This window comes from Nycticebus coucang, chromosome 6 (assembly GCF_027406575.1).
Source record: "Nycticebus coucang isolate mNycCou1 chromosome 6, mNycCou1.pri, whole genome shotgun sequence".
In the NCBI taxonomy this organism is placed as follows: domain Eukaryota; kingdom Metazoa; phylum Chordata; class Mammalia; order Primates; family Lorisidae; genus Nycticebus; species Nycticebus coucang.
Genome location: NC_069785.1, coordinates 19,957,991 through 19,984,980, shown reverse-complemented (window position 1 = coordinate 19,984,980; position 26,990 = coordinate 19,957,991). Strand labels below are relative to the sequence as shown.

At 41.5% G+C, this 26,990-nt stretch overlaps 1 protein-coding gene across 3 annotated transcripts in view; it reads right to left on the bottom strand.

Annotated features, from left to right (window-relative positions):
• BAZ1A (bromodomain adjacent to zinc finger domain 1A) overlaps positions 1-4,109 on the bottom strand; it is a 108,505-nt gene extending 104,396 nt beyond the window's left edge. For 2 of the 3 annotated variants that reach the window (XM_053594689.1, XM_053594690.1), the window contains exons 1-2: positions 3,706-4,109; positions 3,059-3,229 (exon numbers count right to left, since the gene is read on the bottom strand). In XM_053594689.1, coding sequence (XP_053450664.1) covers positions 3,059-3,171 — 113 coding nt within the window. In that variant the 5' untranslated portion in view covers positions 3,172-3,229; positions 3,706-4,109. Of the gene's footprint in view, positions 1-3,058; positions 3,230-3,705 lie in introns of those variants that run through there. The other variant, XM_053594688.1, reaches the window with a different exon arrangement.
• Between the last annotated feature and the right edge of the window lie 22,881 nt (positions 4,110-26,990).

Below are 26,990 nucleotides of genomic sequence, written 5' to 3'. Positions count from 1 at the left end.
AATAAAGGAGATTGTGCTGTACAATCACTGAGGTTGCATCCAGGGCATAGTCCCTATCTCAAAGAATTCAGTGTTTTGGAGAAGATAAAATGTGAGGCAACAAATACACTGCACAACAAGGCAATAATAAGACTATGCTGGGGGCGGCGCCTGTGGCTCAGTGAGTAGGGCGCCGGCCCCATATGCCGAGGGTGGCGGGTTCAAACCCAGGCCCAGCCAAACTACAACAAAAAAATAGCCGGGCGTTGTGGTGGGCGCCTGTAGTCCCAGCTGCGGGAGGCTGAGGCAAGAGAATCACATAAGCCCAAGAGTTAGAGGTTGCTGTGAGCCGTGTGACGCCACAGCACTCCACCCAAGGGCGGTACAGTGAGACTCTGTCTCTACCAAAAATAAATAAATAAATAAATAAGACTATGCTAGACAGACGGAGGTGGTGATTACTGCTGCTTAGAAGAAGAAAAAAGCAGGCTATAATATCAAGTAAGAGACAGAAAACTATTCAGCAATTTTAGGACAAAATAGGATGGACCCTAAAAAAGGTCACTGGCAACCACTACTTACCATGGTTAGAGGCAAAAGTTACTTTGTATGGTGATGGGAATTGAATAAAGTTTGAAACTGATTAGAAAAATTTATACTGAAGAAATTAAAAAAAAAAAACAAGCAAATAGGTGAGCACAGTGATCTTCAGACAAACACAAAATAAAAATATTCAAAATAATACACATCTTCAAATAAAGTCACATAAACACACCAGTGATTTAATGAACGAGCGAAAAAAATAGGTTCTTTCACAGTTTATCCAGATTTGTGCCAAGCAAGAGCCAGAGAACCATAATACTACAGAATGCAGTTTTGGAAAGATTTCTTTGTAATCATTTAAGAGAAAAAGTCAAAAATTTAACACTGTTAAATGGCAATCTTCTTCCAATTTTGCCAAAATTTGTTTTGTTCAAAGTCATAAAGATTAATACTTAAAAATTCCAGTAACACTGCTTTCTTCAGGGTAAATGATCGAGTGTCTTTGTTCCCAAACCAATCATCTCTCTTCAGCTGCCTGTAATTTCCAAAAACCCAAACATCTCAATACAGGAGAAAAGACAAAAAAATTAAAAACCTAGTTATTTAAAAATGTTTAAATGTCATGAGACTACAAAGGACACAGTTCTGTAATATTAATGGAAGATAGACAGGTTTGGAATGCCCCAAATCTCATTTATTTCAGCATCTTAGATTTTTCCATGGTTAAAGTAATTCCTCTCAAGAACCAAAATACAGTAAGTGTTTAATTCACAAAGGATAATTAATAGGCATATTTACCCACCCCAACGAAAAGAACCTCTTAAAAAATAAGATTGCTTATAGTTTGAAATTTAGGCCTGTTTACTATTTGGTTGGCAATCTTAAGTTCAATTTTATTTAAATTCAGAATTGTTAGCAAGGACTTCAGCTTGTGTTAGCCAGTACTTTGGTTTAAACCCTTAAAAAAAAAAAAAGACATCCTTGTCCAACTGCACTAAGGTAGTTAAAGAGTGAACTCTATTTTAGTAACAAAACAAGTCTATACAAGAGCAGAGATGTGCACTCCTACTTGAAAGTACAGTCCGATGGGAAGTGCTATGTACTTCTCTAGATACGTGTACAACATGTTTAATGTGTAACCCCCTTTCTGTGGGGCTGAAGGAAAAAAAGCTTCCTTAAACGCTCAAAGGAATTTTTCTGACCTCCCTACAGATTTTTCCAGGACAGGTGCAGAGTTTGCCTAAGGCCTTCCCCTATCAAGCCCCCCTCAGAAAAAGTGCCTCCCAGACCCATGTATTTGGTCGCTGTTAACACTTGGTTTCTAAGCCACAAAGGGATTCCTTCTGAGCGGAGAGGATAAAGCACCGGGATAAGGGAGGATCAGGCTGCGCCAGCGATTGATCAACTCAGGTTCTCATTTGGAGATCCTGTTTAAACACAGATCGCTAAAACACACCCCACTGCTTCAATTCACAGGACAAGGAGCTCTTTGGGGATAAAGCAAGCGACGGAGTGAAAATTGAGGGGCTGAAACGTCACCAGCCGCAGCAGCTCCGGGTTCTTATCAAAACAATAGCGAGTGGCACATGTCAGGCAGCTCACATGCACTGGGGGATAAAGAGGCGACTGGCCAAGGCTGGAGTTGAACTTGTCTTAACCTCCCTCCCCCAACTCCCACCGCCAGGCTCCCGGCTACGCAAAAGTGAAAACGAGGGGCGCCCAAGGCTGCTCTCTTCCCCCATCCTCTTCCCCTCGCCCAGCCCTGACTTCTTCCTCACCGGGCTCCCAGGGGCGGAGACGCTGAGCTCCCCAGGGACCGGAGTTAGTCACCAAGAAGAGGCGGTGACAGAGCCCACGGCTCGCGTCGCACACACCGAGGCCTAGCAGCGCCGACGGTAGGCCGACGGCGGAGGCTCTCGGGTCCCGGACCCCACCGCCCCCGGCCCGCTGGAAAGCCCCCTCTTCGCCGCCGGAGGGAATCGCAACTCCGCTCCCTCCACCCCTATCCTGGGCAGCCCCAACGTCACACCCTACTCTCGAACGAGGAAACGAAGCCCAGCCCAACCGTTTCCTGCCCACAGGGGCAGGGATTCCCTCCCCAGGCCGAGGGACTGCGGCCCCGCGCCGCTGACCCGAGCGGGGATCCCCCCGGCTGTCGGGAGGGGATCCCGGAACTGGCCCCGGAGTGCGCGTGTGGCCACGGCAGGGAGGGGCGAAGCGGGGAGTTTCCGCCGCCCCGCGGCCAGGCGGGCAGGCGAGCGACAGCAGCAGCTAGGAACGGTCCCCGAGGCCGGCCGGGGTCACCAGCCTCCTCCACTCGGACCTGCGTTCCGTACGCTCGCCGCGGCAGTGGCCCCGCGCAATCTCGGGGTCCGGCTTGACTGGGTGGGGGGCAGAGAAACGCGGGACCGCGGCCACCCGTCACTTTCAAGCCGCCCCGCCAGAAGCCCAGGGAGAGGAAAAGGAGAGAGACAAAAGGGCGCTGGGAGGGAGACCCACATCCACTCGTACCCCCTGCGCCTGGCCTGGCCCTTACTCGTAGTGGCGGAAGATCTCGTTGGTGACTTTACAGTAGAAAACTTCCTCGTCGGGCCGCAGGTCCGCGGGCGGCTTCTGTCTCACAAACGGCTTTCGGTGTAGCAGCGGCATCTCCCGTACGCCCGCGGGCTCGCCCGGACCCTCGGCCGCACGCGTCGGCCCCGCTCCCCTATCAAAATTGGAGGGAAAGGAAAGCGGGTAAGGTGGGGAGCGCTCGGCGGCAGCGTGGGCCGGTCCGCGCGCCGGGGGAAGCTCGGCTACCTTTTGTGTGACTGACGCGCCGCGGCTGCTACCGAATTCGCTCTTGCAGCTGCCGGGGTATCGAGCAAGCGGAGCCGGCACCGCCTTTGCCCCCGGAGTGCGCCCTACCTCCTCTCGCCCCGCCGCGGGCTCACAATGGGGCCGGACGCCCCGCCGCGGGCGGGCGGTGCGGGAGCAGCCCGGCCCCCTCCCCCAGCGCCGGCTGCCCGCCCGCCGCCGCCGCCAGACTTACAACGTGCTCGGCGCGCAGCCGGCAGACAGCCGAACGCCGCGAGGGCCCCCGCCGCGGGCGGACCCCAGCGCCACTCCGCTTTGTTCCCCCGCTCGGTTACACCTCCCGGCCGGCGCCGGCCGGCTCCCGAGGGTCCGCACCGTGCCCCTCACCTGCGAGCACGCCGACTGCCACTTGTCCACCTTCGCAACTACAAAAGACAGCAAGGGGACGCTCCGTCCCCCTGAGGGGTCGCTCCTCGCCGGCCCAGCCGCGCCCCCGGCCGCCGCTTCTCCCGCTGCCACTGCCCGGCTGCGCGCGGGCGAACCGCGTCCCACCGCCACTTCCCCGCCTATGGGAGCTCCTGGGAAGTTTCTGATCTACTTTCGGCTCTGAAGGAGGAAGCGCTGCTGGGAGGAGCTTTTCACTTCTCGCTTCTACCTTTTTATTGGCTGCTCGATGACTTTTACAGCCTGTCACTGATACAGGAAGAGACGGCGTAGAGTCTGGGAGAGCTACATTATTAATTAATAGAGCAACCCCTTGTGAAGAATCAGAAGCATCCTCCATGTTTGAGATTATCAGCCAGAAGATCTAGGGAAAGCGCTGGGTTTTCATAAACACATGGCTGGGCGAAGTGAAGCCATCCCCTTGGAATCTGGCACCAAGGCTTGGCCACGCGATGGGAAAGGGAATCCAGTGAACAATTTAACTTGTATTTTAAAGATGGGAAGAAAAATGAAGACTAAGAAATAAAATTTTTTGATATTTTTCTTCGAAATTAGAATTCCTATCTCTAAAACTATTTTGCATGTGTAAACATCCATCTTCAACAGAAAATACCTTTCTTGACATCAATTCTTTTTAATACTTAGGGCAATTTAGTCAAAGACTTAGATATCAAAGGAAAAGACCAAAAAAGTATGTTAGAAACTGTCATCATGCCCGTAGGAGCCCTACATAGTTAAAACTAATAACACACCTTGAAGAAGTAATATTTACACCGATGTTAGGTATTCTCCAAAAGATCAATGTTTAATTCAATTAGAATTTTAAAGATTATGGTTTACTAGATAAATTTTCCCTAAAGCAACTTTCCAGTATCAGTAATTTTTATTTAGGAGACCAGTTTTGATGTACATAATTCATGTGACTTTTGAATTAGAATTTTTGAAGCTGGAAGGAACTCCGAATATTTACTGGTTGTATTTCTTTTAACTAGCTCTGTTTTAAGTAGTCTTTTTTGCTATGGCTCTTGACATTTGCTTATTTGCAAATTAACATGTAAGAATGTGTCTGAAAGTAAGTTTGAAGAACATTCAACAAAAGATGTTATTTCTTCTAATTACCCATACTGTGAAGTGATAATAGTTACAGAAATAATGTGGCATCAGCTTTATACCTTCAAATTAAGTACATTTGGTACTTTGGAGCAGAAAATAAAAGAAATCTATTTAAATCAAGAGTTACCACTTTTGAACAACTTTGACTGCCTTTAGCTATTCATACAGATAGTAGAATAAACATTTGTAAAAGGCACAATATTCTTCGCATGCTTTAAAACTCATAAATGGTATTAATGCACTTTACTGCATGAATATAAAAGTCAATGAAGTTTAGAAATGCTCTCAGTAACAAGTTTATACTCTAGAAATACTTTCTAGCAAGGATATACTTTAGTCTGCATAAATTCTTCAAAAAAATATACACTTAAAGATTGTTTTAAACCTGCCTCCATCTAGTATACTGAGTGACAAGTTAAAATTCCTACCTAGACAGTACCTACTAATTTACCAGGTGGAAAATTTAGAGCGCACAAAGATAGACTCAAAAGGGAGATAAGGAGGATGGATAAAAAATCCCAACTTAACTATTAAGTGAAAAACGGATAGCTCTCTGAAAACTTATGTATATTTCTTAGATCTCACTATTTTACAAATTGTCAAAATTATTTTGTTGAAATCATGACCAAAAGCAGTAATGTTTATTTTATTTTTATTATTAAATACAAAATTCTAAACAGTTGGATTTTTTTCTTACACTAACTTAAAATTGACATTTTACTCTATTTCATCAAAAATTATCATAATTTTCTCCTTATAGTACTCATATTTCAGTACTATCTAACTCAGTTCTCTGAGATACATATGTTAGGGTTTATTTTAGTGATTTGTGTTATTTAATAAATGTCACACTTGTTATTTTAGAGTAATGTAAGTTTAGAAAATTATAATTTACATGTTCAAAAGTTTAGTCGTAGTGTGTTTATAATACTTAAATTAATAGTATACTCAAATTTCCTAATCTAGTAACATTTAAAGTTATTCTATACATTTACTACTAAAAGCTTACTTAGTTTACTATTTATTTCTGCATTTTGGTATGATGATTACTTGCTTTATTAATTACTACTTCTTGACTTGAGAGTAAAAAGCTCATTGCTATATTTAGAAAGTCGTTATACTGTTGTGAAATAGGACTGTAAAACAAAAATTGGCAATATTGTAAAGGAAGCTGTGAAAACTAAAGTAACAGAAAAAAGAGAAATCAGTGACATGAAAATTATTTAATGTTTTAAGAATTTAACTTAGCACTTACCAAGCTCCTTTTGTGTACCAAGATACTGTACTAGCTCATGTAAGGGATATAACATAAATGGATTGCGTCCTCAAAAAATGTACAATCTTGTAAAGAAAAGATGATGTAAACACAACCAATATAAAAAATGTTTGAGTCTGGCTGGGCACCTATAGCTTAGCAGCTAAGGCGCAGGTCACATACACCACGTCTGGCGCGTTGGGGCCTGCCAAACAACAACGACAACTACAACAACAACAACAAAAAATAGTGGGGCGTTGTGGCGGGCACCTGCAGTCCCAGCTACTTGGGAGGCTGAGGCAAGAGAAACGCTTAAGCCCAAGAGTTTGAGGTTGTTGTGAGCTGTGATGACACAGCACTCTACTGAGGGTGACATAGTGAGACTCTATCTCAAAAAAAAAAAAAAAAAACTGTGAGTCCTAATGTGTGTAATAGAAGTAGAAAGAATGTAGAAGGAAGACCCAGGATAGATCCTAAATGAATCCACAGGGCATGTTTTGAAGGGTAACAGAGAACTCATGGTCCAGCTTACCCTAACCAGTTTCAAGATGCAACCCCAAAATCTCCATTAGTCACCCTTCTGGGTGAAGACACTAGTGTAAAATGTAAATATACTAGTTAGGCAGGATATATAGTAATCTAATATTATCAAGTCATAGTTTGATAAAAATCTCAACTTTGAGAAACTATCCTGCCTTAGATAGGTAAAGAGAAAGCAAGACTATGGAATACAAATTTTAAAAGTTTGAGTCAGAATAATGTTACTGTTTCCTGTTGGCTAACATAAGAAAGGCTTTACATAGGTGATTTGGTGAGACAGTAATCACTAAGAGCTGAAAGAAACCTTTGAGAACTCTGTTAATTCTTTCATTTTGCACCTGAGGAAACTGAAGCTGAGTAACTAGAATCAAGTTCTCCTGATTCTTGTCCAGGCTCTTTAGACCACACTGCTCCTTCCTTGGATTCAATAATACCTAATTTCCTTGTGTTCTCTACTCATGCTCTGTCTATAATGAACTAAAATACCATTATAAATCTTCCCTAATGTGCTAAAATGCATACAAGGATAAGCTATTTATTTTTCTGTGGGGGAGGGGGATACACGGGATATTTCTGATCAGAAATAAGAATTTATTTTTGAGAATACTTCAGAAAAGCAAGGGTGAAATAAGAACCTTAAATTTGTCTAATTGGGGCGGCGCCTGTGGCTCAGTGAATAGATCACCGGCCCTATATAGCAAGGCGGGCGGGTTCGAACCTGACCCCAACCAAACTGCAACAAAAAAATAGCTAGGCAGGGCGGCCCCTGTGGCTCAGTCGGTAAGGCGCCGGCCCTATATACCGAGGGTGGCGGGTTCAAACCCGGCCCCGGCCAAACTGCAACCAAAAAATAGCCGGGCGTTGTGGCGGGCGCCTGTAGTCACAGCTACTCGGAAGGCTGAGGCAAGAGAATCGCTTAAGCCCAGGAGTTGGAGGTTGCTGTGAGTTGTGTGATGCCACAGCACTCTACTGAGGGCCATAAAGTGAGACTCTGTCTCTACCAAAAAAAAAAAAAAAAAAAAATAGCTAGGCGTTGTGGCTGGTGCCTATAGTTCCAGCTACTGTGGAGGCTGCGGCAAGAGAATGGCCTGAGCCCAAGAGCTGGAGGTTGCTGTGAGCTGTGATGCAACAGCACTCTCCTGAGGGCAACAAAGTGAGACTCTGTCTCTTAAAAAAAAAAATTGTCTAATTGAACAGCTGACATGAGACCTATCTGTGTGTTTCCATTAATACTTAGAACATAGCTGCCCTGAGATTTTCTGAGAAAAACACCTTATACAAGTAACATCTATAGCTTTATAATTCCTTTCCTCAGGTCTCACCTCTTCTTTGTTCTTTTTGCTGTCCTCCTAATGAATTCATGGCATTTTACCCATAAAAGATTTACATATACATTATTATTCTTTAAGAGCAATTACAATCCTTCCCTTTATATCCAAAACCAATGCCTTAGTATTAATATAGTGATTCTAGACGTTGGATGTCCATTGGAATCACCTGAGGAGTTTCTGAAAACTACCAATGCCTGGGGTATACCCAGGCCCCAGGTCTCTGGGGTAGGGATCCAGGCATCAAGAGTTTAAAAATCTACTCAGATAATTCTTATGTACTTGAGAACTGCTATGCTCAGAGGAAACTGGACTGTTGATGTGGAAGTGGTAATGTTAACAAATTTGGAAAACATCTTTTTATTGAACCCCTTCTGATTAGTCATGAATTATAGGATGGTAGTAGAAGTTGAAAGACTAGTCTATAGTCATCATAATTATCACAGTAATAGTTTACATTTAATGAATGTTTTCAACTTGTCAAGCACTGTGCTAAAGGCTTTAAATCATTTCATCTCATGAAATTTTCCCCTCAAACTAAGTACCAATTATTTCCACTTTACAGATGAAGCCACTGAGGCTCAAAGAGGTTAATATAGTTCAAAAGTAAGACTCTTGTCTCAAAAAAAAAAGGCAGAGAAGCCTGAATTCTGGTCTCATCAAATATAGAATGGAAGTTCTCACTTGGATCCTATATTTCCATAGGACTGATTTGCTAACCTGGCTCAGTATAAATTGAAACAGGGAACTTGATCCTATACACTGAACAATTTAGAACTTGTAATGATTAGGGATGTTAATCATAAAAGTACTAGAGGAAACCATGGAAGAACTTTTTCAAACCCGGCCCCGGCCAAACTGCAAACCAAAAAAAATAGCCGGGCGTTGTGGCGGGCGCCTGTAGTCCCAGCTACTCGGGAGGCTGAGGCAAGAGAATCACCTTAAGCCCAGGAGTTGGAGGTTGCTGTGAGCTGTGTGAGGCCACGGCACTCTACCGAGGGCCATAAAGTGAGACTCTGTCTCTACAAAAAAAAAATAAAATAAAATAAAAATTATCTCAGAATAGGGAAAGCCTAAGTATAACACAATCCCAGAATTCACAAAATATAATTCTATAAAATAAAAATTAAAAAGTTATGCATGGGCCAGGTGCAGGGGCTCACATCTGTAATCCTAGTGTTCTGGGAGGCCGAGGTGGGTGGATTGCCTGAGCTCACGGGTTTGAGACCAGCCTGAGCAAGAGCAAGACCCCCATCTCTAAAAATAGCTAGGCATTGTGGTGGGGGCCTGCAGTCTCAGCTACTTGGGAGACTCAAACAAGAGAATCACTTGAGCCCAAGAGTTTGAGATTGCTGTGAGCTATGATGCCACAGTACTCTACCAAGGGTGACAAACTGAGACTCTGTCTCAAAAAAAAAAAAAAGTTATGCATACCACAAACAAAACTGAAATACAGGCATCAAGTTGGGAAAATAATATTTGTCACTCACTCCCAAAGGACCAATTTCCCTCATATATAAAGAGTTCCTATAAATAATAGTAAACATATCACAACAACCCAAGAAAAACAGAAAAGGAAATACAACTGGCTTTTAAAACATGTAAAAAGCTGATATTCATATATGGTACTACAAAGGGGGGAGGAAGAAGCATATAAAAAGACCAGGGGCAGTGGCTCATGTCTGTAATCCCAATACGTTGTGGGGAATCCCTGGAAGCCAGAAGTTCAAGACCAGCCAGGATAACATAGCAACACTTTGCCTCTACAGAATTTTTTTTAAAGTGGCCAATTGTGGTGGCATGTGTCTGCTACTACGTAGGCTAAGGCAGAAGGATCTCTTGAGCCAGTAGTACGTGGCTCCAGTGAACTATAATCATGCCACTGACCGTCAGTGTGGGAGATAAAGGGAGACCCCATCTCTAAAAATTAAGTAAATAATAAAATAAAATAAATTCCAAAAAAAAAAATTCTCAACCTCATAACAAGAGAAGTGCAAATTAAAACTACACTGATATAACATTTTTCATCCTTCAGGTGAGCAAAGCTCACCATCATATGTGGGTAAGTCTGTTAAGGAAAAGGTCACAACCCCTATAGAGTGCAAATTTATTATATTTATCCAAAATTATAAATGCACATAGAAGTTACATCTCTGGGAACTATAATGAGAAGTTCCATCTCTAGGAAGATAACCCACAAATATATTTACATATAAGAGTCTTTATTTTGGCTTTACTAGGAAAAGCAAGATATGAAAGCCAATGGAAATGTCACAATTACATAAATTATGCAATATCCATACAATGAAATAGTATGTAGAAATAAGCATGAAAAAGTTAAAAAAATACAGTAAAGAAGGGCAACGCCTGTGGCTCAGTCCGTAGGGCGCCGGCCCCATATACCGAGGGTGGCGGGTTCAAACCCGGCCCCGGCTGAACTGCAAACCAAAAAATAGCCGGGCGTTGTGGCGGGCGCCTGTAGTCCCAGCTAGTCGGGAGGCTGAGGCAAGAGAATCGCTTAAGCCCAGGAGTTGGAGGTTGCTGTGAGCTGTGTGATGCCATGGCACTCTACCGAGAGTGATAAAGTGAGACTCTGTCTCTACAAAAAAAAAAAAAAAAATACAGTAAAGAAAACTGTGTATAGAGAGTTTTAATAAATAATTGTCCTTTGATATGGGGGTGGGAGGTTGGTGCTAAGACTGGCCTCCTATAACCAAATCTGCACACACTCAAGTCCCACAGTCAGCCCTGAGGAACCTCATTATAAGAGAAGTTAGCCTTTGGTACAGGCGGGTTTCACATCTCAGGCATATTGTATTTTTGGTCCTGATCCTCAAATACAAGTGGATCCATGCAGTTCAAGCCCATGTTGTTCAGGATAAACTGAATACGCACATTGGCAGTTATGAAAGGAGAGAGCTAAGACAGTAAAAATTCAGAACCCAGGCTGGGTACAGTGGCTCAAGCCTATAATCCTAGAAGTCTGCGAGGCTGAGGCAGGAGGATTGCTTGAGCTCAGGAGTTTGAGACCAGCCTGAGCAGGAGCAACATTTTGTCTCTACTAAAAGCAGAAAAACTAGCCCAGCATTGTGGCAGGTGCCTGCAGTCCCAGCTACTCGGGAGGCTGAGGCAGGAGGATCATCTGAACCTGGGAGTTTAATGACGACACAGCGTCCTAGCCTGGGAGACAAAGGGAGACAGGATAGAGCGAGACTCTGTCTCAAAAAATTAAATTAAATTAAAATGAAATAAAATAAAATTCAGAATCCAGTTCTGGATGTTCTTTACTAAATTCTAACCTCAGAGTTCATGGTGAAACGTGCTGATGATACAGGCTCCTATAAAACAAAAACATTTAGGGTTTTCTCCCTTCCATTTCTGCTGCTGTTGTCATACATAGGACCTGGAGTCATGCCACCACTCTGTTTTCTGTAGTTCAAATGTTTGGGTCAAAATACTCATCTCTTTATTTCCTTAGCACAACTGAAATTTCTCTTTTTTGGCTTAAAAAAAACTTAAATTTTACTCCAAGCTGTCAGTAAACAATTTCTCAGTAACCTAGCATCTAGGCACCATATACCTGGCTTCTAGGAGCCGGTTCACCAACCAGAACAAACATCTTGACAGATTCAAGTGTAAAAACCAAATTCCCCTATACTAAGCACCTTTGTTTCCTTTCAAACCTTCCTTTTAAAATAAGTACTGCACACTCAATTCCAGTGCAGTAGGCAGAATAACAGCCTCCAGAGGTGTCTATATCCTAATTCCTAGAACCTGTGAATATGTTATCTTACATGTCAAAAGAAAACTGCAGGTGTGATTAAAGTTAAAGACCTCATCATAGGGAGATTAATCCGCATACTCAGGCGAGCCCAGCATTTTCTAACAATAGTGAGAAATATGGGATGATCGAAGAAAAGTCAGATGGGACGCTGTTGATTTTGATGGAGAAAGGAGGTCACAGCCAAGGAAGGTGGTGGTCTCCAGAAGCTGGAAGAGGCAAAGGAGCAAATTCTTTCTGCGAGGCCCCGAAAAGGAAAACAGCCCTTCCTACACTTTTCTTTTAGCATGGTGAGACCCGTGTTGGACTGCTGACCTACCACAAAGTTTGTGGTTGTTTGTTACAACAGCAACAGAAAACTAATACATCTACTTTCCAGTCTGAAAATATTCTCTTTTCTTTTCTTCTCTTTTCTTTCTTTTTGAGACAGAGTCTCACTCTGTCAACCTCAAACTCTTGGGCTTGAGCAGCCTCCTGAGTAGCTGTGTTTTACGGGCACCTGCCACACCACCTGGCTAGTTTTTCTATTTTTAGTGGAGATGGGGTCTCACTCTTGCTCAGGCTGGTCTCAGACTCTTGAGCTCAAGCAATCCTCCTGCTTTGGCCTCCCAGTTGTGAGTGTGAAAATATTCTTAAGCCCCAACTGGTTTTTCATTGCAGTACTGAATAATACCTTTGGACTTCAATGAATGCTTTGGCTCTTTCAAGTGGAGGTTACAGAGTTTCCTGAAATGATTCATCCAGCTGCTTCCCCTTTAAGTTGCAAAAATTCATCTAGTTATTTCATAATATACTATTACCTTAACCAAGCACAACCGTACCATATATACAGGATTAACATGTATGTTGGAGGAGGACGATCATAAATGCACAAAGATTTTTTTTTCTTGATTGGATTCTTGTATCTCCTCAGATCTCTTTGGGGATTTTGCTCCATCAATCATTTTCCCTCTATCTAATATCAACCTTTCCTTTACCACTGGAGTCCCTGCCCTTGGGCTGTAAACTAGTGTAGGTCTATTCCACTGTGGAGAGAAAAAGAAGTACAACCCCCTTTATCCTAAGCACTGTTTGTCTTCTCTTCTCAACCAACATTTTAAGAAGACAATCTTTGTTCTTTGTTTCTACGTTTTTATTTCTCTTTATTTCTAAATTCATTGTAGCCCTTTTATTCCCTGGGACTGATCCCCCTGACATGTATTCTGACCTGCAATTGACAGATCTAGTGGACTTTCTCCAGGGAAGAATCCACTTGATTCACTCTGCACCTTGGTGTCCTCTCCTATCTGGGTCTCTGTGATACACTCTCCTCCTTTGCCTCTGAACTCTCCTAAGTCTCCTTAGCATCAACTCTTTCCCTTCAACCTGTTCCCTAACCCCTTGTATTTCCCTGCTTCCTCCCAACCATTCTCTGCCTTTGTTATTATCCAGGGAAGCCTTCCCTGGATCAACCTCTCTTCCTCAATACATTAACTGCCCCCATTCTCACTGGAATTTGAGCTTCTCTAAGGTCTTCTTGTTTCTTTGGGGGCTCTATCACAACTCCTTGAAGGTTTTTGAGATGATGAGTGACTCATCAGACTGACATTTTATAAAGATTAATCTGGGAGTGGGATGTAGGGCTGACTGGATTGGGTGGAGCCCGGGGGCAGGGAAACTAGTTGAGAAGGCATAGAAGTACAAGCACGAAGTGAAATGAAGCCTGAATTATTGCCTTGGCAATAGAAAAAAAGAAAAGCCAGGAGAAATAGGAAGTTTTTAGTGACAGAAGTTGATGACACACTGAGGAAGAGAGAGGAAAAGTCAGAGATGACTCAAAGGTTTTAGGCTGGGAGACTAGAAAGGTAATAGCGTCATTAACAGGAATGGGGGAATCAGCCATTCATCTAGGTTTAGGACGTTTGAATTAGTATTCAATTTTAGACATGGGACATCAAAGCAGAGATGCCCTCCTGGCAATTAGAAGACTGGGCTCTGAAATTAAAAGAGAAATCAGGATTGAGACTGCAAATTAGGGAACCATTTCCAGAAATATGACAAATCTATTAAAGTTGAAGGGCATATAGTAAGTAATTAATATTTGCTGAGTGAATACATTTCTTTCTACTCTTTTTCTATTCGGGTACCCAGCTCAGATACCAAAACACTCAAGACACTCACAGCATCTAGAATACTTCACTGTCCCACTGAGTAACCACTAAACCTTTGCTTTCTTTGTTCCTTCTTCCCAGTTGCTCATTGCTAGATAGTACTAAAATGTGCTCTCTCATATTAGGTCCCTTCCCTGACACTCTCAACTTTTAAATCATCTTGTATTGACATTCCCTTGAACACCCTATAACAGGTTTTCTAAACCTCTTAACTTTTCTCAAACCTTCAACTGATCTTTTTTTTGGTCAGCCTTACCTTTGCTCTCAGCAATCACCTTGCCTCCAAATTTTTTTTTTTTTTTTTTTTTTTGTAGAGACAGAGTCTCACTGTACCGCCCTCAGGTAGAATGCCATGACATCACACGGCTCACAGCAACCTCTAACTCTTGGGCTTACGCGATTCTCTTGCCTCAGCCTCCCAAGCAGCTGGGACTACAGACGCCCGCCACAACACCTGGCTATTTTTTTGTTGCAGTTTGGCGGGGGCTGGGTTTGAACCCGCCACCCTCAGCATATGGGGCCAGGGCCCTACTCACTGAGCCACAGGCACCGCCCACCTTGCCTTCTTTATTTATGAAGTCTGGGCCATTCAATATGACTTCTGTTCTCCATCCAAATCTTTTTTTCACCACACTCCTTTCACCTTCCTTATTCTTTTTTCCTTTTCAAAACTGTATCTGTACCACTGATCAGCCTTCTTTCAATCTCTGGAATCTTATTCCTTGGTTTCTCCAATAGCTCCTCTTTCCTTTGCTCTTTTCTTTTGGTCTACAGTACCAACATATTTAGGGCTCCCTTATCCTTAAAAAAAAAAAAATGGTTCTCCTTTACTTTAATTCCCTCAAAGGTACCATCGTATCACTCTCCTTTTTAAATTACTAAGTAGTATAAAGTTTCCAACTATGTGTAGTCTTGATTATGGTTTGAATTCTTGCTGTGACAGTTTGATTTTTGGTATGTCCTGTATATTTGCAGTCTGCAAAATGTAAGCTTCTGTAGGACATAAATCATTTGATAAATTAATCATAAAACATTTTTGACTATAACTAATCAAATAGTTGTGTCATTTGTGATGGCTGCCATTTGAGAAACAATAAATATAATACTACTTTACCTTTATCTGTTTCCAAGGAGCTGAAACTGCAAATAAACTTGAAGTTTGTCATGTGACGGTTATCACTTAGTCATAAGTCAGGATTTTTCTGATGTCTATAACAATAGCAATTATACTCATTTGAGGCTATAAGCAAGAGTCTCAGGCAATCCCTATGGTAACAACTGTGGATGTTAGCATGAGAAGTGGGCGGTCAAGTTTTAAACTTAAAAGTGCCATGAGAACAGTATTTTTTCCTCTTATTAAATTAATACAATCACTCTTGCTTCATAAAATATATTTACCTTACGTGTTAGAACTTCTAGCAGAAAAGTTAGCAGCATTTTCCTCTCTGTACACTATATGTGTGTACCCACATTTCTCCTTGTGTCCTAAAAAGCTAACTTTTATCCCCATTCTGCTATAGCTACTAATTGCTGAAGTTAGAGAGTGCTATGCTAAGTATTTGGGTCTAAGAACTAAAAAGTGAAATATTTTAAATTTTAGTTTTTATAACCAATTTTTAGAAAAAGATTTCTATAACTTTGCAAAACCAAAATATGTATTTTATCTTATCACAACAAAATAACAAAACAACTAGAAAACTGCTGAAAATATATGAAGATATTATGATTTCAGGTGGTGCCTGTAACTCCAGTGGCTAAGGTGCCAGCCATATACACCAGAGCTGGTGGGTTCAAATCTGGCCCCGGCCTGTCAAACAATGACAACTATAACCAAAAACTAGCCAGGCATTGTGGTAGGCACCTGTAGTCCCAGCTACTTGGGAGGCTGAGGCAAGAGAATTGCTTAAGCCCAGGAGTTGGAAGTTGCTGTGAGCTGTGATGCCACAGCACTCTACCCTGGCGATAACTTGAGGCTCTGTCTCAAAAAAAAAAAAAAAAAAGATATTTTGATTTACAGTAGTTTACGTATGAAAATTAAGTTTAAAAATCACGTATAGAGGGCGGCACCTGTGGCTCAAGAAGTAGGGTGCCGGTCCCAAATGCCGGAGGTGGTGGGTTCAAACCTAGCCCCGGCCAAAAACCAAAAAAAAAAAATCATTTATAGAGCAACTGCTAGGTATGAAGCACTTTGCCAAATGTCAAGTTTAAGAACAAAAAAGCTATAATGGCTGAGATTAAAGGTCTATGTTCCAAACATTGTAAATATCCTATGTTATTATTCTCATCATATAGATAATAAGGATACAGCTTATCAAGGAAAGGAAATTGTCCAAGATCCTACAGTAAGCAAGTGGAAGAGCTGGGATTCAAACTCAGATTGATTACATGTCAAAGTCTAGTCATTCAACAAATATTTCTGCCAGGTGAGGTGGCTCACACCTGTAATCCTAGCACTTTGGAAGGATGAGGTGGGACCTTGTCTCTAAAAAATCTGGCCAGGCATTGTGGCAGGCACCTATAGTCCCAGCTCCTTGGGAGGCAAGAGAATTGCGTGAGCCCAAGAGTTTGAGGTTGCTGTGAGCTGCCATGCCACGGCACTCTACAAAGGGTGACTGAATGAGACTATCTAAAAAAAAAATTTTTTTAATACATATATATTTATGAGTGCCATTCTAAGGACATGGGATAACCAGGGAAGCAAACAGAAGACCCCTGCTCTCTGGGTGCTTCCACCCATTAGGTGACAACACCTTTGTATTCTCCTTTGCCAACTACCTGCACAAATAAAGAAAAATATACTTTCCCAAGATCAACCCCTCTACTAGGTTCTTGATTTCACCCCAAGTTTCCTTTAAAAACTGGCTTACAGGGCGGCGCCTGTGGCTCAGCGAGTAGGGCGCCGGCCCCATATGCCGAGGGTGGCGGGTTCAAACCCAGCCCCGGCCAAACTGCAACAAAAAATAGCCGGGCATTGTGGCGGGCGCCTGTAGTCCCAGCTGCTTGGGAGGCTGAGGCAAGAGAATCGCGTAAGCCCAAGAGTTAGAGGTTGCTGTGAGCCGTGTGACGCCACGGCACTCTACCCGAGGGTGGTACAGTGAGACTCTGTCTCTACAAAAAAAAAAAAAAAAAAAACTGGCTTACACAATTATTCCCTTTTCCATTGGATCCGTCTAACATTAAATATGCACAGGTCTTATTTTGAAAAATGTCCTTTCTTGTCTCTATTTCTATTCATTTTTCTCTCGATACATCATCATCCCAGAGCATTTATCTTCTCTAATCCTCTGCTACTTAGTTTTCCTTCTATTGGTTGTTTGCTGTCTTCATTCTCCTCAACTTGTCCACATCATTTAACCATGCTGACCACTCCTAGAAACTCCTTCCTTGATTGCTGGGGTTACCTTATCCTGGCTTTAAAAGAATGGTGTTTCCATATTCATAAGAACATTCCTTTTTTTTTTCTTTTCACCCTGGATTGAATGCTATGGTGTCTGAAATAGCAACCTCACACCCTTGTTCTCAAGAGATCCTCTTGCCTCAGCCTCCTGAGTAGCTGGGACTATGGGCACCCACTACAACGCTGGCTAGTTTTTCTGTTTTTAGTAGAGATGGGGTCTGGCTCTTGCTCAGGCTTGTCTGGAACTACTGAATTCAGGTGATCCACCGCCTCGGCCTCCCATAGTGCTAGGATTACAGGCACGAGCCACCATGCGTGGCCCATAAGAATATTCTTAAGAAGAAGCAACAAGATCTTCACCTGCAAATGCTGTCATCACAGTGAGATGTTGGATAAATCAGAAAATGGCTATTCTTCTCCCTAGAAACAGTAGAGGAATTTTTTCTTCCCTTTCATGTTTTTTAAGAGCTTTCTAACTCACATTCATTGTATCATGTATTTCACTGGAAAGTAGAGATAACGATGAGCTAGTATAAAATCAGAAGTAATTTCCAACACTCAGAAGGTGCGTTGAGCGTTGCTTTTGATTCAAGATACACTCAAAAGAAGATACAAGAATTTTAAAATCACAGGTTTAGAAAATATTAGGACAAAAAGCCCCCCCAAATCAATTGTATTCCAGCCTAGTAATAACAGTGTTTATTACAATGCCTGTAAATCATTAAGAAAAGATAAAATTGTGTTCAATATACTATTTTAGGAGTTTCAGAATGTGTGTCATGTTATATATACAATATTTTTCATGAGATTCATCTCTGTATATATTGTTGCACATAGTTTATTTTCAGTATCCTGTTTTATCATTTGCATTCACTATAATTTGTCCGTCGTTCTGTTGATAAACATTGGGTTATTTTCAGTTTGTGCCTATGAATATTCTTGTAAATGACTACTGGAACACATGTTCATACATGTGAATGTACAAATGGGAATGGAATTGTTGGGTCACAGGATGTGAATATTTTTAGCTTTAACAGCTACTGACAAACTGTTAAAGCAAAGCTACAGTCCTACCAGCAGCATGTGCAAGTTCCAGTAACTACATATCCTAACACTTGGTATTATCTGTGTTTTTAGCCATTCTGGTGGATATGTAGTAATATCTTACTACAGTTTAAATTATGTTTTGGGCCAGTCACAATGTCTCGTGTCTATAATGCCAGCACTTTGGGGGAGCCAAAGTGGGAGGACTGCTTGAGGTCAGGAGTTTGGGTTGTTTTTTTTTTTTTTTTACTGAGACAGAGTCTTACTTTGTCACCCTCGGTAGAGTGCCGTGGTGACACAGCTCACAGCAACTTCAAACTCTTGGGCTCAAGCCATTCTCTTGCCTCAGCCTCCCAGGGAACTGGGACTAAAGGCACCCGCCAAAATGCCTGGCAATTTTAAGAGACAGGGGCTCTCTCTGGCTCAGGCTGGTAAGGCCAGGAGTTTAAACTCAGCCTGGGTAACATAGCCAGACCTGATCTCTACAGAAAAATAGGAAAAATTAACTGGGCATGGTGGGCATGCCTGTAGTCCCAGCTACTTGGGAGGCCGAGGCCAGAAGATCACTTGAGCTCAGGAGTTTAAGGTTGCTGTGAGCTATGATGACACCTCAGAACTCTAGCCTAGGTAACAGAGTGAAGCCTGTGACTAAGAAAATTAAATAAATAAATAGATTACATTTTCCTGACTGTTAGTGAGGTTCATCATCTTTGTATTTATTTGTTGGCCATTTAATTTTTCTTTGGTGATATCCTCTTCACATTTTAAAAGATTTTGATATTATGTTGAAATACCCAGAATAAATGTTAAGTAGCAAGGGAACAAAAATCGTCAATAAAACTAGTAAAAACTAGCATCTTATTTTGATGCTGGGCTCTCTGAGTAACCCAAGAAAAGACCAAAAGTTGCTCCTTGTTAACAATGGGGAGTCACTGTTTCTAGGGACTGAGCCTGAGCCCAGTAAATATAGAAAACTACTATTTTCTCCATACTAGACAAATGTATCTGTTTCATTAATGTGTAAGTTTTAGAGAGTCTAGAACGAGAGAGACCTGCTGTATAGTATTCCCTCCTAAGCTCTAGAAAAAGGAAGCAGCAGCTCAAAAAGTGGGCTTCAATTAGTTTCTAGTGGCTTTTGGTAGCAACAAAAAGTCACACAGTCAGAGAGAACGTGTTGGAGAGAGACTACTAGGCTGATGGTCCTCCTGGATGGGCTAAAAATAAAGGCTACAGTGGATCTGGGAGAGAAGGGACTGCTAGACCCTGAGTGATCACATACGGGAAATTCACAGATATAACAGAGTTTCATTTCCCTTCCGTGTCAGATTATTCAAGTTTTTGGTAAATTCTGTGTTCTATGAAATGAGAGAAGAATCCATTATTTTCCAGACATCCCTACAATACTCAAGAATATTTGGTCATGCTAGAGAAACAATAGGTTTCAGAAAACCAATGACTCTGGATTGTAAGACTAGGGTTAAGGGCGGCGCCTGTAGCTCAGTGAGTAGGGTGCTGGCCCCATATACCAAGGGTGGTGGGTTCAAACTGCAACAACAACAACAACAAAAATAGCCAGGCGTTGTGGCAGGCGCCAGTAGTCCCAGCTACTCAGGAGGCTGAGGCAAGAGAATCCCCTAAACCCAGGAGTTGGAGGTTGCTGTGAGCTGTGATGCCATGGCACTCTACCAAGGATGATAAAGAGAAACTCTGTCTCTACAAAAAAATAGACTGGGGTTAAAATGTCCATTTGGCACATAAAGCCTTAGAAAACTAAGGTGTCCTCATCTATAAAGATTCTAGACTTATAATTTTTTTTTTTTTTTTGCAATTTGGCCAGGACCAGGTGTGAACCTGTAACCCTCAGTATATGGGGCCAGCACCTTACTCACTGAGCCACAGGTGCTGCCCCCAGGCTTATAAATCTTTTAAAATTAGTTTTATTTTTTAATTTCAAAATATTAAGGGTGTATAAATGTTGTTGTTACATGGATACCTTGTATTAGTGCTTAAATTGAGGCTTTTAATGTGCCCATCACCGGAATAATATCTGATAGGTAAATTTTTATTCCTCACCCCCTACACCCCTTTCTTGGTTTCCAATGTCCTTTACATCTCTTTGTGCCTGTGTGTGCCCATCACTTAGTTCCCATAGGCTTATAAATGTTTAGACATGAATTCTATCAAAACTTTAAGGTATTCATAGATTATAATCAGTAATATCTAATCTATTCTAGAAATAAGAGTGCTATGGAAAGCTTCATTGTTCATTTTGCAAAGTCAGCATAACTCTGAAAACAACCCTAAGAGGCACAGCATACAAGAAAAGGAAATCACAGACTAGTATCATTTTTTTTAAACAGATGCAAAAAAATCACCGAGAAAATACTATATTAGAAATCAAATACAATAGTAAATTAATAAAATAACACATTTTAACCAAGAAGGACTCATTTTAAGAATGTACAGATGGTACAACATTAGATCAATAAATAATTTTCATCACATTAATGGATCAAAAGAGTAAAAATCCATAGCTGGGTGCAATAGTTCATGCCTGTAATCCTGACACTTTAGGAGGCCAAGGTGGGAGGATTGCTAATGGCTGGGAGTTTCAGACCAGCCTGAGCAAGAGTGAGATCCTTGTCTTGACCAAAAGTAGAAAAATAAGCCAGGTGTGGGGAGCGCCTGTTGTCCAGCTACTCAGGAGGCTGACACAGGAGGATTGCTTGAGCCTAGGAGTTTGATGTTTAAGGTTGTAGTGAACTATTATGACACCACAGAAAGGGCAACAGAGTAAGACCCTGTCTCAAAAAATAAAATAAAATAAAAATAAAAAAGAGTAAAACTCAAGGCCAGGAGCGGTGGCTCACACCTGTAATCCTAACAGTATGGGAGGCCGAGCTGAGTGGATTGCCTGAGCTCACAGAATTGAGACCAGCCTGAGCCAGAGCAAGACCTCGTCTCTAAAAAAAAAAAAAAAAAATTAGTGGGGCCTTGAGGCAGGTGCCTGTAGTCCTAGCTACTTGGGAGGCTGAAGGAAGAGAATCACTTGAGCCCAAGAGTTTGAGGTTTGAGGTTGCTGTGAGCTGTGATGCCACAGCACTCTACCGAGGCTACAAAGTGCCACTTTGTCTCAAAAAAAAAAGAGTAAAACTCCAAGATCACGTCAAGAAAAAATAAAGAATAAAGGAACACTTGATAAAATTCAATGTCTGTTCCAAGCTTGGAAAAAACAAATAAGTGAAAGTGGCAATGAAGACAAGCTAAAGTGTATGTTAAAACATTTTTCAAAGTAACTTTACCTACATTTCCATTAAAAAAGGCAATAATTAAAAATCACCATTATCATTACTATTATTCATATCTGTTCATAAATTAGTTAATAAATATGTCAAGGGCAAGAAATAAGAGATACAGACATTACTAATAAAAATTATCATTATGTGAGTATTATCTAACTGCCTGGAAAAGCAAGACTCAACTAAAAAGGCTATTCTCATACTACTTGTAGGAGAGGTTCAGAAAGATGTTTCATCACAAGGTAACTTTCCTGTACAGTAACAGTGACCATTTGGAAAGTACGAGGGAAGAAAGAGCTCATTCAAAGAGTCCAGGGGAGACCTTTGCACTTGCTCTTCCTTTTGCTTCAAATACTTCCCCTAGATCTTGTGTAATTGTCACTCTCTTGTCAATCATTTCTCTCTCAACTGCTGGTACTTCAGAAAGACCTGTATCTGTTCTAGGCTCTAATATGACAGCTAGGATTGCTAAGCATTTGGCATGTCAGAGACTGTTGCTGTGTGTATGCGTGTTTGGTTTTCCTCCTGCGTACAGAGACCATATTTCCTAGCCTCCCTGGTAGTTAGCTGAGTCCCTATGAGTGAAGTCTGGCTCATGTAATCTGGAAGAAAGTGCCACTTCCAGAGCAGAGAAGAAACTCTCAAGCAACTCTCTGGCTCCCCCCTCTCTTTTCCCATTAACTAAATGAAAAAACTCCAAAGACCTAAGGCAAAGTCACAAGATAGAAGTAAGATAGAGGAGCCTGGGCTCCTGAATCACAGCTTAGAGAATTGCTAGTGGAGCTGCCCAACCAGGAATACCTACATTGGCCTGTCGCATGAACAGGAAATAAGTTTATTTCTCTTAGGTGAGAAATTTTAGAGTTGTTTATTTCAAGATTAGATGCTCCAAATACATTTACTAAGTATCAAATATTATGGTACTTTACAACCATTAAATAATTTCATTTTCACAACTTCCTTTTCAGATGAAAGAACAGAAACCTAGTAACTTGCATTTGCTTGCCCAAGGTCACCTAGCTGGTGGGGGAGCCACTGTTTGTTTTGGGAGCCCGTGCCCTTTCCTTCTAGGCTATACCGGCTTACCAGAGCAAGAAGAGTAATAAAGAGAACCATCCTTATCTTATCCGAAACAAAAATGTACTGAAAATCTATAGAAAAAAAAAAAAAAAAGTAAAACAGGAAAGGTAGATATACAGTCCAATGGAACAGAGTCACAAATAACCTCAAATGATACACCTAAGGGATTTTTGGCAAAGGTGTGAAAGCAATTCAATGGAGGAAGGTTAGCATTTTCAGTAAATAGTGCTGGAGAAATTAAACAGTGATACATAAAATAAATAAATAAACCTTGGCCAGGTGCAATGGCTCATGCCTGTAGCCCTAGTCAGCACTTCTGGGATCACTAGAGGCCAGGAGTTTAAAACTATCCTGGGCAACATAGCCAGACCCCATTTGTACAAAAAATAAGAAAAATTAGCCAGGCCAGTTGGAATTTGCTTAGTGTCAGCTACTCAGGAGTCTGAGGCTGGAGGATCCCTCCAGCCCACAAGTTCAAAGTTGCAGTCAGCTGTGATCCCACCATTGTATTGCAGCCTGCCCAACAGTGCAAGACTCCATCTCTATCAAGATAAACAAACAAACCTTAACCTACAACTCATACCTAATATAAAAATTAACTCAAAAATGGATCATGGACTTAATGTAAAATGTAAAAACCATAAAACTTTTAGAAAGAGAAGCAAACCTTTAGGATTTAGGGCTAGGCAGAGTTTTCAGTCTTGACACCAAAATCAAGATCCATAAAAGAAGAAAACTGATGAACTAGACTTCACCAAAAGTAAAAACTTTTGTTCTGCTCAAGACCTCATTAAGGGGATGAAAAACCAAACTGGACTGGGAGGAAATACTTGCAAACCACTTATCCATCCAAGGGCTTATATCTTATAATACACATATAGAAGAGCTCTCAAAACTCAACAGTTAAAAAAAATACAATTAGAAAATAGGCAAAAGACAATAATTAAGAAAATGCCATGAAGGCTACATTGAACAGTTTGATGAGAATATTTCACATTGTATATGAAACCAGCACATTGTACCTCTTGATTGCACTAATGTACACAGCTATGATTTAACAATTAAAAAAATAAAGAAAGAAAGAAAGAAAACAGGCAAAAGATATGAAGAAACATTTCACAGAAGAGGTTTAACGTATGCTGGATAAGCACACAGAAAAATGTTCAATATCATTAGCCACCAGAGTAATGCCAATTAAAACCACAATGAGGTGTGGCTCATGCCTATAATCCTAGCACTCTCGGAGTCCAAGGCAGGTGGATTGCTTGAGCTCATAAATTCAAGACCAGCCTGAGCAAGAGTAAGATCCTATCTCTAAAAATAGCTGGGTGTTGTGATGGGCACCTGTAGTCCCAGCTACTCGGGAGGCTGAAGCAAGAGGATGGCTTGAGCCCCAGAGTTTGAGGTTGCCATAAAAGCTATGATGCCATGGCACTCTACCCAGGTTAACAGTATAAAATAAAATAAAGTAAAATAAAATAAAACCACAATGAGATATCATGAAACACCTATCAGAATGTCATAAGACCAAATGCTGGCAAAAATGCAGAGAAATTGAAATTGTAGCTGGGAGGACAGGCTGTGGCCACCACACTGGGCTAGTTTTTCTCTTTTTAATAGAGACAGGTCTTGGTATTGCTCAGGCTGGTCTGGAACTTCTGAGTGTACGCCATCCTCCTGCCTGCGTTTCCCAGAGTGTTAGGATTACAGGCGTGAGCCAGGGTGCCCAGCTCTAGTGAATTAATTTAATCATCAGAACTCTGCTGGCTAGGGAAGGTCACCCTAGACATTGACAATAAACTTCTCTGTCTTCTAATTATTTTGAATAGGAAAATTGTTACCTTTCAGAGAAAGTGCTAAGCACAGTGTCTGGTCGATAACAGGCACTTACTATTGTTCTCTCTTTTCCTCAAGCAGTGTTGATGTGTATAAAGATCCTTAAGGAGTCTTTCAACAAAGCAGCAAAATCAAACTAGTCAATGTTTTTATTCATTCTCTCATTATCTCTACAATCCTGTAGAGTAGATGCTTTGGCTAATTTTAGGTTTTGATGTTCATTTTCATTTGACTTACACTTTTTAAAAATGCTTGGTGAGTGCCTAGTGTTAACAGGATCTAGGCCCAAATCTCTCTATGAATTGTCCTGGGCTCAGTATCCCGAAGTTACAGCCCTACCCACACATTTAACCTGTATTCCTATGCTGTTTTAGTTCTTTCCCAAAGCTCGTGTGGGCCCCTCAACATTTCCCTAACTCACTAAGAACACCCACTCTGATGCCTGTGGTGTGTGACAGCAATACCAATACTTGAAGTTTCTCTTCACTTTTCCAGGAAGGCCTCTGGATCATATGGTGACTTGATCTCACCCATTTCAAAAGTAACATCCTTTTCTAGGACTTGCTATCTATTGAGTGTTCTCTGTCTTTCCTGGGACTTAGTGTCCCAAGGAAAAGTGTATTCACTTTGTTCTAGCAAAGTAGCAAGTTTTGTTTTAACCTAAATATTGCTTTTCTGGCTTTTGAACGGCTTCAGACTCACAAACTATTAACTCATAACTTTCAATGTATATCCTTCAAGATAGCCTAAAATTTAATTTATCTGTAATTTTGTCCTTCATGATAAGTGTTTCTAGCTAGGTAGGTCTCTGTAACTTAGGAAGTCCACCCCCATTTTGTGCTTGGACCTTGGGAAGTGTTTTCAAATGTTGAAATTCCCAAGAGGCAATCTACACAGAAGCCTCTCTGCAACTTATCTGTTTCTTGAAATATCTGGGTAGAGTTTAAAGTTTCAAGCATATCTAATCAAAAGTTAATTTGGAACTGCAGCATTTTGTGTTTTTGTCTCTTTTACAAACACAAGTCAAAGCTGTTGCAATCTGTGCAAGAACAAAAAGCTCATTAGTGTGTCTCAATATTCAGAGAAAACATATATTGCAATTGTATAGCCAAAATTTCCAAAGTAAGTAGGACCCCCCCAAAAAACTTAAGAGGTCCCAAAGTTCTTATATATCTTCAACTGGCCAAAATAAAAACGACTTCTACCCCCAGATTGTATTTTGTGTAAGTCAGATATCATTACATGGTATCATTGTTTTTCCAAGTACAGATTAAGAATGCATACTAGGGTCCTGCACGGTGGCTCGCGCCTGAAATCCTAGCACTTTGGGAGGACAAGACGGGCCAATTGGATGAGCTGAGGAGTTCTGGACCAGCCTGAAGAAACTGAGCAAGAGCGAGACCCTGTCTCAAAAAAAATAAATAAATAAAAATAGCTGGGCATTGTGGCAGGTGCCTGTAGTCCCACCAACTTCGGAGGCTGAGGCAAAAGGACCACTTTAGCCCAAGAGTTTGAGTTTGCTGTGAGCTATGATGCCACAGCACTCTACCAAGGGTAAGAAAGTAAGACTCTGTCTAAAAAAAAAAAAAAGCATACTAGATGGGGGGGTGGGACTTGTGGCCTCAAGGCCACATCTAGGTCAATAACCGCTGCCTATTAGCTGAATCCAAATTGTACAGAAGAATACATTTGTGTCCATCTTTTATATTTTTATTTTATTTTAAAAATGAACATATTTAAAACACATGTATTGAAGAATAAATTTCAACAAAATAATCCTCCCAGATTTGACCGGTGCAATTAGAACATTAGTAAACTATAAGGGCTAAATTGACAGCTGTTGTACTTATGATTTAGCTCTAACTTTCAGATTGGCACCACTATTGCAGAAGGCTGGTTGGGGGTAGTTTATAGAGGTTGATTATGCCAGTGTGTTATCAGCTTTTGACAATGATGTACTGTGTTTCTGTTTGAAGGGTAATTTGTGAACAGTTGCACAACTTGACAGTATTTTTAAATTCTGTCTGCTTAACAGATCATCGTGTCAAAGACAACCAAGAGAATGCTGAAGGACGAAAATAATCTTATTTATTTATTTGAGACGGAGTCTCACTTTGCCACCCTCAGTAGAGTGCTGTCACATCATAGCTCACAGCAACCACAAACTCTTTGGCTCAAGTGATTCTCTTGCCTCAGCCTCCCAAGTAGCTGGGACTACAGGCGCCCGCCACAACGCCAGGCTATTTTTTGTTTGTAGTTGTCATTGTTGTTTGGCAGACCTGGGCTGGATTCAAATCCGCCAACTCTGGTGTATGTGGCTGGCACCTTAGCCACTTGAGCTACAGATGCTGAGCCGGATGATGCACATTTTTTTAACTGAAGCTTCTTGAATGTGGTTTTATTTG